This window comes from Gigantopelta aegis, chromosome 14, assembly GCF_016097555.1.
Source record: "Gigantopelta aegis isolate Gae_Host chromosome 14, Gae_host_genome, whole genome shotgun sequence".
Taxonomy (NCBI): Eukaryota; Metazoa; Mollusca; class Gastropoda; order Neomphalida; family Peltospiridae; genus Gigantopelta; species Gigantopelta aegis.
In genome coordinates, this window is record NC_054712.1 from 29,075,652 (window position 1) to 29,092,082 (window position 16,431).

Genomic DNA, 16,431 nt, shown 5'->3' on the forward strand with positions numbered 1-16,431 from the left:
GTTTCCTTTTCACCCCATGATGAAATCGCACCGTGTGTAAACTGACCCATAAGTTAACATTTACTAATAGCATCATACATACCGCTAAATAAATAAATTACGTAATTAACAAACTACTCAGTTTTGTAACTGAGGTGTGTATCATATCAATTAATATACACAACTATTCGGTACTACTGTTTACCGACATTAATATAATAATATTATTAAAATATCAGATCCTTCCAATATATATATATATATATATTTTTTTTTTCTTCATAAAATAAAACAGCCAGTCTGGTCATTTTGTTTCTAAAAAAAAAAATAAAAAATTCTATTATATATACAATAATACATCTATTTATTACCAAAGAGATTGTTGTGCAAAAATATATGTATTGTGTACATCTTAGTCTGATGAATCTTTTTGGGGAACATATATATTGGATCAAATTTCACTTGCTTTTTTCAAATTACAGAAAAACATACAATTTATATCATTATCTGATGCATACAAAAAGTAAAACTGCCTCTTTTGTCATATATGGTGCATTGACTTCAATGAGCCCATCGATGGGGATCGACCCTACACTCACCGCACATTATACAAGCTCTACCACTGGGCTACGGCCAGCCCTATAGACATCAGCAGCATTTCATTATTAGATTAGTAAAAATAGATCCCCTAAAACAGTGTCATACAAGACGTAAACTGAATAATAAGTACATCTTAGCATGTACTATATTATCATAAAGAACAGGATTAAAAACAAAATATTTTAACTGAAATGCCAAAATGTAATTGGCGAATACATATTTAGATTGGCGAAAGAAATTGAAGATTGGCATATTTTTTGCCGAACAAAAATAGCCACCCAGGGCTAGCCCTGAAACCGTTAGTGATGGTGCAGCACCTTTTGTGTTTGTTAGCTATCCTTTTTTGTAAGATGTCAGTTTGGCAAGTAACTCATGAATCATAAAATTGTGGTATATATTATATTGTTTTCCTGGCTGTGAGGATACATAGCAGTTGTGATAGCAATGGGTTTCTTGTCGGTTGTAATTTGAACATAGAAATTAGAATACATGCATGTGTTTGGATGGGTCATAACATTTGGGTTTTCCACTCATCTGTTTGATTTCTACTTGTCATTCAAGAAGTAAGTGCTGGGGTGTCCTCACATTATGATTCTTGACAGTATAGGAATGAAAAGGATTTAGTACGAACTCTGTACATATACTTTTTTTTCTTTCTAATGCTTATTTGTTTGTTTTTTTGTGTTTTTTTAGCTTGTGCGGATAGCCAAGGTTTTAGGAACAGATGATCTGTATGCATATATTGAAAAGTACCAGATAGATTTAGACCCAAGGTTCAATGACATATTGGGCAGGTAAGTACACATGTACTCATTTCAAACACTTAAAGCCGCACACCGTAGCATGAGTTATTAAATGTATGTTGAAGACCAGCCATAGATGCCCATTAATATTTAATTATTATTTGTAAAAATAAATTGTACACAGCCTCTGTCTTAAATAGGACCGGCCTTGGTGGCGTCGTGGTTAGGCCATCGGTCTACAGGCTGGTAGGTACTGGGTTCGGATCCCAGTCGAGGCATGGGATTTTTAACCCAGATACCGACTCCAAACCCTGAGTGAGTGCTCCGCAAGGCTCATTGGGTAGGTGTAAACCACTTGCACCAACCAGTGATCCATAACTGGTTCAACAAAGGCCATGGTTTGTGCTATCCTGCTTGTGGGAAGCGCAAATAAAAGATCCCTTGCTGCCTGTCGTAAAAAGAGTAGCCTATGTGGCGACAGCGGGTTTCCTCTAAAAACAGTGTCAGAATGACCATATGTTTGACGTCCAATAGCCGATGATAAGATAACAAATCGATGTGCTCTATTGGCATCGTTAAATAAAACAAATTTTACTGTCTTAAATATTGGTCTTATTTGGGCATCTTTATTACAGAAACAATTAAACTTAAGAAAACAAACAGTTACTGTCCAATAAATGTATGTAGTGGACAACACATTTATTTTTATTAATTTGGTATTCCACAGGGTTCTACATTAGCTTTCAATATCTACTTGTCCATAGGACAATGTGTGCCTCTCCATTTTTACTTGCCCCATTTGAAAGAGTGCTTATTGTCTTGCATACCAAATGAACTTTGAAAATGTGTAGTTTTAAGACCAGATAGCTTTCAACATCAGTTTTTTCTTACTGTAAAATTGTTATATCCATAGGCATTCGCGGAAACGATGGGAGCGGTTTGTACACAGTGAGAACCAGCACTTAGTCAGTCCAGAGGCATTGGACTTCCTTGACAAATTACTCCGATACGACCATCAAGAACGTTTAACAGCTAGAGAAGCAATGGAACATCCATATTTTTGTAAGTAGATGGAGTTGCCGGCACAGGTTTTTGTGTAATGGCTAGAAAACAGAAGCAACAAAGCATCCATATTTTTCACACGTAATTGGAGTAGGCAGCACTAGTTTTTGTTGTTATGTCTAGAGCAAAAATAAAACATCCACATTGTAAAACATCTGTGTTTTTACAAGTACATGTAGATGAGGTAGGCAGCACTGTTTTTTGTTTAATATTTAGAGAAACAATAGAACACTCATGTTTATAATTCACGTGTAGATGAAGAAGATGGCACTGCTTTTGGTTATAGGTTGTTTAGTCCCCTGTTGGTGCAACCGGGTGGGACTATAGGTTTCATCTCCGTCTGTCCGTCCGTCTATCTGTCTCGCATGTGTTTTCCGGATGTTTTTTTCAGAAGGCTTTGAGCTGAAATTTTGTGTATAGTTTTATCATGTATTATTACAGATCAAGTTTGACTTTCATGACGATTTACCCATTTTTAACGGAGTTATGACCCTTGAACTTAGAAAATGTGGGGAAAAAATGTTGGGCTTTTTTTTTTCAGAAGACCTTTAGATATTGAGCTAAAATTTTATGTATAGGTTTATCACATACCGTTACACATCAAGTTTGACTTTCATGACGATTTACCCATTTTTAACGGCAGTTATGGCCCTTGAACTTAGGAAATGTGAAAATTTTCCGGATTTTTTCAATGCCTGGAGATATCAAGATGAAATTTTTTATATAGCTTTACAGATCAAGTTCAAGTTTCATGGTGATTTACCCACTTTTCAGTTATGGCCCTTGAATTTAGGAGATACAAAAAATTGTTGGGCCCGGTAGGGGACATGTATTGCTTTAGTAGTACTCTCAAAATGCTTGTTAATCATTGATTGAATGTTAAATGTGGCATCTGCACATTATTTCATTGGTCTTAAACACGATAATTGTGTTCTGCAGAACTTTCTGATTACTCATAAAGGATATTTTATATGTACAGTTGCACAGGCAGAACTGCACATACCCACAACATTTTAGATATCAGTTATGATTTGGAAATAACTTGGTGTCTCTAACAGGATTAATGCTTTGACAAATGTCATCTGTGAGCCATAATGTATTTTTAAAAATTATTGTTATAGATTTATCACATCTATGATGTAAATGTTTTTTTAATATTATTTATTTACAGGCCTAGTATAAATCACAAGGTCTGTGGTTGTAAAATAAATGTTAACAGTTTTCTAAATGGTTTTTTTTCACAGATCCTATAGTGAAAGAACAAGGTAGAATGTCGTCCATGTCTGGTCACACATCACCGACGCCCGTTTCTAGTTCAGGACAGATAGGAGGTAGACTGGTTTCTCCTCTCTTAAACACGTATACGTGCAGCTGAATGTGTCTCGTCTGTGTTGTGTGCCAGTTTATACATACATGATGTGTCGCAAGTTGCGAGCACTTAACTTTCAAATGTAACCATTCATATGATCACATTCTGATAACTTAACTGATGTACTGAAATGTGTGAATTTGTGCCGAATGATTGCATTACGGTTTTTAACCTTTGCATTATGCTTTTTCACCTTTAGATTAATCGAGGTGAGATTATTTGGAAATTTGTTCAGCTTAATTTTTGCATAGGTGAACCTGCGGAAATGACTATCACAAGAATGATATATTAAACTAGATGTTGGTTTTAATCTTTAAAAAAAATACATATGATTCATATATAGTCAAAATTATTCTAAATATAAAAATATATGGTTAAATGTGACACATCTGCACCTACTCATCCCATAACAAATTAGTTACGAATTTTGAAATTACGGTTAAACCTGAAGATGTCTTTTTTGTTCATTTTAGAATTTTATTAATTATATTTTGTTTTTATGCAAAATTGTATCAAATTTTTTAGAATAATGTGAATGGTTTAACTTTTCTCTTGCTAAATGTTCTTGTTTTTATAATCAAAACTGTTTGCAGAGTTGATTTTAGAATTTTCAGCTGTTCAAAAATTTTTTTTTAAATGTTTTTTTTTTTTTGATCAAACAGTATTTTGATTTTTTGTACAGTTTAAGTCCTTTTTGTTTGTAAGTTTTTTTCTTCTTCTTATGGTCTTTGTGAATTAGTAATGTCCTTCTATAAGGGTGTTCATTATATTTTAAAATAGGAATCGACTTGTCCAAAGTTGGTGACTCTATTTAGCAAGTTCAGTTCTCACAAAAGTATAATTAATCTGTGATGAGCTCAAAACACTTAACCGTGAAACAGTCGATGCAGGCACAATATCTGACGAATCGTGCTGGATTACAAACATGACAGTAACGTAGCTCATCCAAATGCCCCTTAACCGGTATATCAGGGGCTGTTGTATGAGCTAGTGGTCTCTCTAGGTTTTACACAATCTTGTGAAGGCCTTGAATTTGGTGTCTTGAAAAGACCTTAAAGTTGAAAAGGTCTTGAAAATTGACCAAATTCCCTATAACATCCTTGAATTTTGTTTAAATTAATTTTACTGAAGCTGGAATTGGAAATTTCATCAGTGTTCATATTTTAGACAATATGAAAGCCAAAATACAAGGTGTAAAACATTAATGGAACATGCAAATTGATTTTTCACCATATATATTTAGTTTACAAGTTCAGAGTTACTTCCCTTATTATACTTGTTTATTTCCATTTTGACATAATCTGACAAGATGGCCTCAGATTACAGTTATCTTCCCATTTGGTTGTCCAAAATCCGGAAGTTTCACCGCGCAAGTAGTCTGCTGTTTGACTGTGATTATTTCATGGCAGACAGCTATGAAGTGGCAACTGTTTGACTGAAGTGACAGGGGATAGCATGTAGTTTGTAAACATGTGTAACTTGTTGACATTGAAGACTTGTTTGTAGTAATTCCGGCCCATGCAAAAGTAGTGCTTTTTGTGTAAAATGGGTGTACTCCGGCCTGGTTTAGAGGGTGTGTCTGTTTAAACCAATATGCTGGGAGAAAGAGCTGGACAACAGGGGTTGTCCTTTTCAGGGTATGTGTCCCCCATGCAGGCAAAGGTACATACAAAACTTCACGGGCCTGCTGATATTAATAAAAATGTTATAGCCACTAAGGCTATATAGAAACATATAGCGAAATTAATTGTGGTCTGAGGCCAGATTGACTGTTGGCTTGATACTATCTGCCATTTTATTATTGAAAAAAAATGGCCACTTTGATGCATCTATTGATACATACTCGGGTCATTTACTGGTGTCACTGTGACGTTATGAAGGATCAAACCGGCCTCGGTGGCGTCGTGGCAGGCCATCAGTCTACAGGCTGGTAGGTACTGGGTTCGGATCCCAGTCGAGGCATGGGATTTTTAATCCAGATACCGACTCCAAACCCTGAGTGAGTGCTCCGCAAGGCTCAATGGGTAGGTGTAAACCACTTGCACCGACCAGTGATCCATAACTGGTTCAACAAAGGCCATGGTTTGTGCTATCCTGCCTGTGGGAAGCGCAAATAAAAGATCCCTTGCTGCCTGTCGTAAAAAGAGTAGCCTATGTGGCGACAGCGGGTTTCCTCTAAAAACAGTGTCAGAATGACCATATGTTTGACGTCCAATAGCCGATGATAAGATAAAAAATCAATGTGCTCTAGCGGCGTCGTTAAATAAAACAAAACTTTACTTTACTTTATGAAGGATCAAATTTTATACCTAGACTTGGAAATTAATGAATACAGTTTACAATATTTGAAGATAGATGTACATGCAAAACAGTGTCAAATTTCAAAAAGATTTCTAACCCATAACCTGTTTAAGGGAACTGTTTTGTTTTTATGATGAACCCTCAAATTTGTTCTGTTATATTTATATCGGGATTGAATGTCAAAATACAATCTTTTACGACTTCATTATATTGTTTGATTTTAACTACATGATCTGTGCAATAGGATTTTTAAATGAAATTTTGTGGTTGTCGGGTAACTTGTATTTTATTAAAGGAATGTCTTGTCTCCTTTTGAAATGATGTGATTTGCAGTAATTAAAAGTCAAGACCTTCCCAGATTTATGGATGATACTCGACTACAAAAAGTATAATAGTAATAAGCCTTTTTTTATCTGCCTGAAAATGGAAAGAATATTAAGTAATCAGTGATCACTCTTAAAAGTGCCATAAATACAACAAGAACTGAACACTTATATTCTGTTCTTCTTCATCATTCTAAATTTAATTTAGCTATATGATGGTCAGATCAAAAACTTTGAAGCAAATTTTAAATATATGTTTTCACTCAATCTAACAAGATGCAAATTAATTTTTTGGTACTATGGAAAATGTATACTGAATTTAGAATGTTTATTTTGTCTACAGACACTTCACTTGTTTAAAAGCTTTTGGCTTGCTTGAACTTGTTTCTGACTGGGTTGCCTCATCTTGCCTTTCCCTAGCTTTAACCTGTGAGATTGAACCGCTTTACCTTATTCAAATACCATTGGCTCTGTTTAGTTTTGGAGTCAAGGCTTTGCTTTTATTAAACGAATTTTGCACACGTGGACATGGGTAAAAATGCATTGCATTTTGTTCAATACCTGCATGTACAAAAGCACAAAACTAAAATTTAAGAAGTATGATTGTAGCAGAGCATAACACTTGGCATGAACGTAAAAGGTTTTACAGGATATTCTAATTTACAGTATTAAACAAAATATTTTGTAGCTTTTTACTGTTTATGATATTTGGTACTACCATACTGCATATCTTGTTTGTTAGTTTTGTCAGCATTTTGTCAGTATATATATATATATATATATATATATATATATATATATATATATATATATATATATATATATATATACATATATATATATATATATATATATATATCTATATATAAACATATATAAACATATAGAATTGTTATCTGTTGTTGGGTTGCTTGCAAAGGTGTGTACGCTTTATCACTTGCTTTGCAAGCATCTAGGATATAACCACCCACCATCCAGCATTTTTATAGTTCCTTTGGCTTGATAAAATGAAAGTTTCTGGTCATAATATTTCTAATTTTTTCTAATTGCTAAATAGGGTTCATTTATTTGTTTGTGCCTTATCTGGATGTCATGAATGTTAGTAATAATACATTACATTTGTTGGGGGTTTTTACTTCTAAAGATTAGCATTTATGCAATAAAAAAAAATTCACGGCCTTGCTTGCATAGTATCGTTTATTAGGATTGCAGTACTTACAGCTAGAAAACCAAAATTACATATGCCAATATGATATTAATATGTGGCTTGCCATATATAGGACTTTAATTTAACCGTGTTTTGATATATTGGCTGCAAATTAAACCAAATTATTTTAAAATATGATTAACAAAAGTGAAAAACCAGCTGCATTCTAAATTTTGAAGCCACATAAAAATATTGTCTGTCGTTTGTCATTGATAAAATGTTTACAATTATAACTTCTTTTAAGACTGCAAAGTTTGTTTTCATCTCAGGATTAATTAAAGGAAAGATTTAGGAACCAAATGATAAATTAAATAAATTTGAAAGAAGTTAATATTCAGTAGCTGATTTGATCCCCGAAGTTTGTTTTCAACTCAGGATTAAGTGAAAAATTCAGGAACTGAATACTAAATTAACTACCCAATTTAAAAAAATAGAAAAGGGGAAGAAAAAAAGAGAGTTAATGTTCAATGGCTAATTTGATCTCAGAAATTTGTTTTCATCTCGGGATTAAGTGAAATATTCAGAAACCGAATACTAAATTAACTGCCCAATTTAAAAAACAAAAAAAGTTAATATTGAGTGATTAATTTGCTCTGCGAAGAGCTAAACATGTCTGCTGGTGGGTGCTGTATCCTGGGCGTGTCAGACTTCCACTGAAGCTTGGTTTCTTCTGTCTCTAGGTCCCTCTGTGAACAGCTCTGTTGGGGTTTCGAGCTCACCTGTCATGACTCCTAGTATGTCGCCACTTCCTAACACTGCCGCCACAGCTCAGACGTAGGCAATGTACCGCTGGTGCCGCGACGTCCGGTCCGGGTAGCCTCAACATTCACACACACCGAGTACCAGTTCACTGACTGGCGGGCTGGATGAATGTATTAACTTGCATGGAAGCTAGTCTGTGTTTATTCTTGAAAGAACAGGTTCTCATGTCGACAGATGAAAAACAGAAAAAACTAAAAATGTGTGCATGAAAATTATATTTTCTGTGTGCACGGAACATTACCTTGTTTGTCGTCATGTGTTGTTACGAAGAAAATACAAAAAAAAAAAATGTTGCCTGTTAATGTGGCAGTAACAAATACTAAACCTGTACTTAACTTATTGTTCAATCAAGCAAGGAACAATTGTTTTTATTTAATGTATGTTGTTCTCCTTTGCACACAATGTATTTTCCAAAGAAAGGGGAGAAAAAAAGCTTTGGATGATGAAATGTTTTATTTACATCAATCTAGTTTTTCTTAACTCTGCCAGTAAATACAAATAACATGTCACGGGCAGAATCAGTGCTATGTTCTGAAATAAAGTATAGGTCAACTTTGAAATTTGAATAACGCTGATACAATTGTGCAACATAAAGAATTTACAGATCATTTGTAGTGCATTATATTTGTGCCATGGATGGGATGTAAAATTTTGCATAGGGTGGGGGGGGGGGGGGGGGGGGGGGGGGAATAATTTGTTCTATGTTGCATTGCGAATTGCTGTACAAGTTAAAGAGACAACTACGCAGTTTCAAGATGCATAGTGTAATGTAGCAGTCCAAATATTCATGTCCTGCATATGCCGCAAATAAAATTAATAAACCTATTCCTTGGATGGGAATCAATAGAATCATATTGACCAAAAACACTACTGACGCTCTTCACCGATTTAGTATCACCATGTTGTTTAGAAACGGGTACAGACTACATTGTGTGTAATAAATATGTTTGGTTAGTGGTGGGTAAAGAATGCTTCATGGCAGAGGGCATTCATAAACCGTGTCGACGATAACTCATTGGAATCCTATATTCAGTGGTTCAGTTTATCACAGAGTGTTTTAGAAGAATACTTTACATTGTGTATACTAAATATTTATGATTATTGGGTTGGATGGGTGGTGTTCATTTACAGAACTTGTTTTAAGTATTCCAAAGGTGTATAATCACCGATGCAGGTTATGGCTATTCCTGAATTCATCACGTGAGCATTTTTTAAAATATACAGACCACACCCCAGCCTCCCAATAAAATGAAATTTTATTTTAGCCATGTATCAGCAAGGGAAAATTTCTTGGAGAAACACCAGGCATAAAATAATGTCCACCAAAACCCCAATCTAATTAAAATTAGCTCCACTATTACATGTGGATCTAACACCAGCCAGTTGGAGTTCATGTCCACCAATCAAAACCGTACTTGCAGAATCCTGCCAGTGATTTAAAACTAACAACACTGCATAGTCCCCAATGTCCAGGTAACATTTCGTCTGTAAATAATAATTTAAATATTGACCAATCACACTTCGCCTTTTATAATGTTATTTGGGAGCATACAAATTCTAAAAATATCGGGCGAGTCTATTTTAGTGGCCGCAGTACAGCGAACCTTACCAATACGTACGGGGTGGGTTATCAGTCTTCAATTTTACATTAAAAATTATTTATTTATTTATAAAAAAAACCCAACTAAATCAGTCTTCAGTTTTACATTACAAATTATTTATTTTATAAAATAAAACGTTTTAAGGCATTCGTAATTCACACGAAACATGTATACCCTCAGGATAATTCGGAAATTTTTTCAAATTATTTTTAAATCACTGGCAGGATTCTGCAAGTACGGTTTTGATTGGTGGACATGAGCTCCAACTGGCTGGTGTTAGATCCACATGTAATAGTGGAGCTAATTTTAATTAGATTGCCAAAACCCCCACCCCCACCATGTGATCAATTCTAGAACAGCCCTTGTGTTATTGTGTGTAATATATTAAGTTTGGTAATTGGGTGGCTGGCTAGAATAAATAGTGTCTGTTTTTGGTCAGTCGAGTATCCATTAGATGTTTACAGATGGGTACATGTTACATTATTGTGTGTAATAAATGTATTTGGTAATGAGGTGGGTGGGGTGCATTCACAGAATATATGTTGGTCGGTTTAGTATCCCTAAGGGGGTTTAGAAGAGGTTGCGGGTGACACTGTACATTCGGGCCTGGTTCATGTTAATGAGGCATGTAACACAAAAGTGTCAGTAGAGAGCTAATGTAATGACATTTGGTGCAATACAGAGTAGAGATTACTTGGTAGAAACTGTGCTATTGGTGTTTCACAAATGTCAGAAATGAATAAACGAGACCAGCATTAATGTGAATTTTCACTTGTGTTATACTTGCGCCTGATTTCAAAATAAAAAATGCTGTTTGCGATTTTAGCCAACATTTGACATTACATATAATTGCAAAACTTTTATGTTGTTGTACTATTAACTGATTCAGATTGGCTGACATTTGTCAAAAACTGTATGTCATGTTAGTTTCAGACTATCAGCTGTCACAACAAAGTTTGCCAACTCTGTGGATGTTTTAATTTTCCCAACTCTGTGGATGTGTTTTAATTTTCCCAACTCCCAACTTAAGATCGATGTGCTCACATTAACAACTTATCAGTTGTAGGAGTTGTATACGACGAGAATCAAGTTGTAAGTGTACTCAAGACTAGAAACTAGACAGTCGTAGAAGTCAAGAGATAGACTAGTTGGCCAATTTTGTTGTGACAGTTGGTAAAATGCAGAAAGTGACATCATTACAGTATACCAAATATTTTCGTGGCTAAAATAATTTGCGATCGGGCTTCCATTTTACATTCTCGAGGAATTATTTTAGCGACTGTCCCCCGATAATAAAATCAAAATTACCCATATTTCATTTGCCAAACTCTTTTCAATGACTATTTCACGCACACTTGGACATGTTACCATGCTGTCAGCAAGACGTCAATGTTGTATGTATGTCTGATAAGACGTTATCAATGGAACACGCACATGCGATACAGAAAATTGAAAACCGCAAATATCAGAAGAAATAACTTATAATGATTGATGGTACCCACAAACTTCCATTCAGGGTTACAAAGAAAACAAACAAAACCTTGTGGATAATTTGGCGGGATAAATTTAACCGGTACCTCTGACTGCTTGTCTTTTGTATTCATGAAAATTATACCAAATCGGAAAGAGGTTCGTGCGTAATTAAATTTGCGGTGCTGTCAACATGTTCGCGGTATATTTTATTTGCGAACATTTTTGTGTATACGGTATGTAAAATGTCGATATATACTTAGTGTATTTATCACGAGTCATTGCTCAAATTCAGTTTTCTGGAGAATTGATACTCAATAATCAAGAATAAAAGATTACTGAATGTAGCAATACTATTACATACCACTTTTTTTTAGGCTTGGAAGTCCCAGATAGATGCACACCGTTATATATTCAGAATCTAGGTAATGCAACTGTTATAGACTTGGTTGCCACAGAAAAACACATACTAGGCTAGAAAGTGTTTCATAATGCTGCAGTGTTCACTTCAGTTGAATGCAGGACTCGTTCTCCTGAGGCCTTTTCCAACAGTTGATTGATAACCATTGTACATATCTGGGCCCTTTTTTACGAAGCAATGTTCGCTAGTATCGAACTTGGTGACTTGAGGTCGATTTTACGCTACAGGGCCCTGTTCCATGAAGCGATCTTAGCCCTAAGATTACCTTAAACGTATAGCTACCCTGTGCACTTAAGTTGATCTTAGCCCTAAGATTACCTTAAACGTATAGCTACCCTGTGCACTTAAGTTGATCTTAGCCCTAAGATTACCTTAAACGTATAGCTACCCTGTGCACTTAAGTTGATCTTGGGGCTAAGATCGCTTCGTGGAACAGGGCTCAGATTTTAAAATGTACAACTCTTCGATGAAGCAATCTTAGTGCGATAGTAAACCCAAACTGACTACAATCACAATCCTAACTAAGATTTAAATCTTAAACTTACTAACATCAATGACGGTCATTCTTCGCATCCTTGTTTTGGCTTCGTACACAATAAATATATCAAACAGTAAAAAAAAATATATTTGAGAAAACAAAATAAAATTAACAAAAAAAAAGTTCTGAGCATATTAATAATAAATAGTAAATATTAATAGGAACATACGGTGATTGTAAGCTAAGATTGTTTAGTAAAACAGATGTCAATCATAAGAAAACATTATATTTGCTACCTTAGACGCATGAGGTGAGTTTTAGCGCTAAAATAGTTTTGTAAAACAAGGCCCAGGACAACATACACAGCAGGGTAGTTGAGGATCAGTTGAAGTATTTTCTAGATGCTGTGTATCTTTTACAAGACATTCCAAGCAATTTGTAAGACCGGGTATCCTTGACAACAAGATTGCTACAATTTGTATAGACATCCAAGTACTAGCTACACAGGTTTTGTTTTACACCTACCCATAAATGAATGTGATGTGACTGAAGATGAAGATACCAGTTAAATGTTAACAAGTACTTGGTCTCGACTATTAACCCAAAGGTTTTGTATTTAAGCTAACATGGCTGATCCTACTAAACTGTACACCATAGAACATAAATCTTTGTAGTTCAGGACTATACAATGTAGGCTTCATGTCAGTCCCGTCTGTCCCACACACAGTTTTCCAGTATTCAGAATCTTTAATTTTATAAATTTGCTTCTAAAACCAGAATCCGCCCTTAAGCATTTTTTTCCCCCGGCTAATGTTGCCTTTTTAATCACTAAAACTGCATATTAAATACATTTTCTAACTTGCAGTGGATGTATACTAAGCTTAGTATTCAATGTTGTTTTGATCGTCCTAATTAATGGTTCCAGCCAGTGCACCACGACTGGTATATCAAAGGCCATGGTATGTACCACCCTAAAAAAAAGATCCCTTGCTGCTAATCGAAAAGAGTAGCCCATGAAGTGGCGACAGCGGGTTTCCACTCATTATCTGTGTGGTCCTTAACCATATGTTGACGCCATATAACTATAAATAAAATGTGTTGTGTGCGTCGTTAAATAAAACATTTCTTTCTTTCCTAATTAATATTTTGTGTAGCCCAATCTTTATTTAATTTCCTTCTACTGGTAATAATATATATTTTTTTTCTATGTAGGAAAATTATTGGGAGGTAAAATCCATTTTGAGCTACTGCAAATATTAGGATGACTAGAAAGACAACACACGCATTCAAAACAAGAAAATGTTTAATGTATGTCATTTTAGAGGCCCTATTAGCTGGAAACATGCTGATATCGTTGGAAACTGAGAACAGACTCCACGAAACCGATCTAGACTTGAGACTACCAGTAAATAGTCTGCCAGAGGAAGAGGGTAGGTTTTGTTACGTAGAAATGGGAAGGGTATTCCAGGGCTTCTAGATTTTGGTGTCCCCACTCCCATGGCTAGTGATATTCAATGTTGGGCTAGTAAATAACTACTATCACCATGCCAGATGGCTAGTGAAAAAAATGGGTCAAACGCTGCCTTTAGGTCTATTTTATAAATATGAATATCCTGTATACCCCCACCCCACCCCAATCTGAGGGTTTTTAAGCACGATCTCCCTAGTTTGGTAACATCTCTGATTATTACTATTAATGACATTGTTATGTATTTACTTAAAAGTATGGCTAGTTAATTTTCAGTTCTGGTTAGTAAAGTTTTAAAATCACTGATCCCATTGCTAGTAGATTTTGATAAAAGTTGTACAAGTCCTGGGTATTCAGTTAGCCAGGATGTTATATTTTACCCATATTTCACTTCCTGCTTTTACATGTGGTGGATTGAGTGAGGTGAAATGTGTCCTAGAAGCCTAGAACTTTCCAATTGTAATAAAATGATACGATAACATTTTTAACTGTGATAGCATAACATAAATTTTATTGTCAAACAGATGGGATATACATAAGGTACATCATCTTAAAGCAAACTTGTGACAAAAAAATTAATGATATAATATGTAATTTTAATTGATAAAAATGCTCCAATAGAAGCAAACTCAAAAAGTTGGTTTGTTTTGTTTTTAACGACACCACTAGGATATATTGCTATTAATCTTTGGCTGTTGAATGTCAAACATTTGGTAATTCTGACACAGTCTTAGAGAGGAAACCCGCTACATTTTTTTATTAGTAGCAAGGGATCTTTTATATGCACCATCCCGCAGACAGGACAGCACATACCACAGCCATTGATATGCCAGTCGTCGTTCACTGGCTGAAACAAAAAATGGCCCATTGGGCCCACTGTACCACTGGGCTATGTCCTGCCCTTTATATTAGGAAGAGATGACGTTATATGGGCTACTAATGCTGGTACTCCCCTTTCATCACAGGTCACAATCCTTGGAGTGAGCTATGTCCTGCCCTTTATATTAAGGGAGAGATGACGTTATATGGGCTACTAATACTGGTACTCCCCTTTCATCACGGGTCACAATCCTTGGAGTGAGCCATGTTGAGCTAATTACATTGAAATAGCCATAGGGGCTCTCATATATGTAGGGGTGCAGGCTGGTTTTTGCCCCATTTAAACAAAATGGCCCAAATCTGGATAACATTTATTCATATTGGCATTACTACCAAACCGCTATATATAATTTTCCAAATGAATCGCTATGCATTTTTACATGGATTACAACTAATTTTGAGGATATAATTATGGCAATACACATGTAGTAAAAAAGGTCTTAGGTTTGCACATTTTCCCTGAATATATCTATAATTTTTGCCCTTATTTGAGTTTTTGCCCCTGTCTCCAATGCTGATGTGGATTGATTTTCTTGACAGTTTCTTCCTTTCCCAGAATGAGATTTTGATGAGAAATCTATAATTATAATAATTTGAAGTTAATACTTGTAACCTTGAAGTGTCATCACATAGGCCTACATGTATTTTGACTTCTATTAAAGACACTGTTCTGAGTTTGCTGCCATATTTATGACCATCAGATCCTTTTCAACAACTCATCTCGGCTACAATTTCTTGGTTTTAAAATACCAGTGTCTGTATATTCAATATATTTTGTTCAATCTAATGTTTGTTGTTGCTCAAACTTCTCCCCACCCCCACCCCCCCCCCCCCCCCCCTTTTTTAAACGAGTTTATTACCTTTTTTAAAAATGAGTTTATTACCCTAGAAATTAAATAGTGTCAGGGATGGGGCCCAAGTATCAATACGTTACAGTTAGGGCTGTCAAGTTAACATGTTTAAATGGTATCATTCCATTTATTAAATTTGTAAACGTTTAAAATGAAAATGTTATATGACTGGTCATTAATATTGTTTTATTGAGAAAGTCGCAAGTCCTAGTAGTTTTAAAATAATTCCAATATATATTTTTAAATTTCTATTATAAGCCTTGATTTTTCTTTTTCAAGCATTGCTAGGTTTTTTTAAAACATAAAATCCTTTAGATATGGTATCATAACTAGTTGATTGTTACAGTTCACAAATGCCGTGACAACCAGAATGATAGTTTATTGTATTTTATCCTGTTGTTTGTACTGTATATAATATGCATCTAAAATTGAGAGAAAATACTATTATTATTTGGATATTATACAATTAAACAAAGTAAATTAACTATATTAATGTCATTTGACTAGTTCAAGTTTATCACCCTGCTTTAATCTGTGCCAGTACAAATGACATTCTTCATTTGGAAAGTGTTTCTAGTCTTCAAAAGTCGGCTAATACACGGCAGTATACGGTAGGATAAAGGTCATAACTAGTTGAGAATGTAGAATATCAGTTTTATCTTGTTCTCGTTGAAAGGGAATTCTCCATTTTTGCCTACACAAGATAAAACTTGATATCTTACGTCATTAGCTATTTTTCAAGTATCTGTCATATCGTGAAATATGCCTTTGATGTGGCCGCAGTTGTTACCCAGGAAATAATCATAGTGTTGGTACATTCAGATAGTCATAGTACCACATTCAGTATTGTTTGCGACTTGCAAGTGACAATTTTATGCTGAACTATGATGTATTCAGTTTAATTGGTGATAAAATCG

General features: G+C 34.9%; 1 protein-coding gene across 2 annotated transcripts in view; it reads left to right on the forward strand.

Moving 5' to 3' along the window:
* LOC121388196 (casein kinase II subunit alpha) overlaps positions 1–8,998 on the forward strand; it is a 32,134-nt gene extending 23,136 nt beyond the window's left edge. Inside the window, exons 10-14 of one of the 2 annotated variants that reach the window (XM_041519464.1) lie at positions 1,273–1,373; positions 2,236–2,384; positions 3,629–3,715; positions 3,953–3,962; positions 8,265–8,998. In XM_041519464.1, coding sequence (XP_041375398.1) covers positions 1,273–1,373; positions 2,236–2,384; positions 3,629–3,715; positions 3,953–3,957 — 342 coding nt within the window. In that variant the 3' untranslated portion in view covers positions 3,958–3,962; positions 8,265–8,998. The remainder of the gene's footprint in view (positions 1–1,272; positions 1,374–2,235; positions 2,385–3,628; positions 3,716–3,952; positions 3,963–8,264) is intronic. The other variant, XM_041519463.1, reaches the window with a different exon arrangement.
* The last annotated feature ends 7,433 nt before the right edge of the window (positions 8,999–16,431 follow it).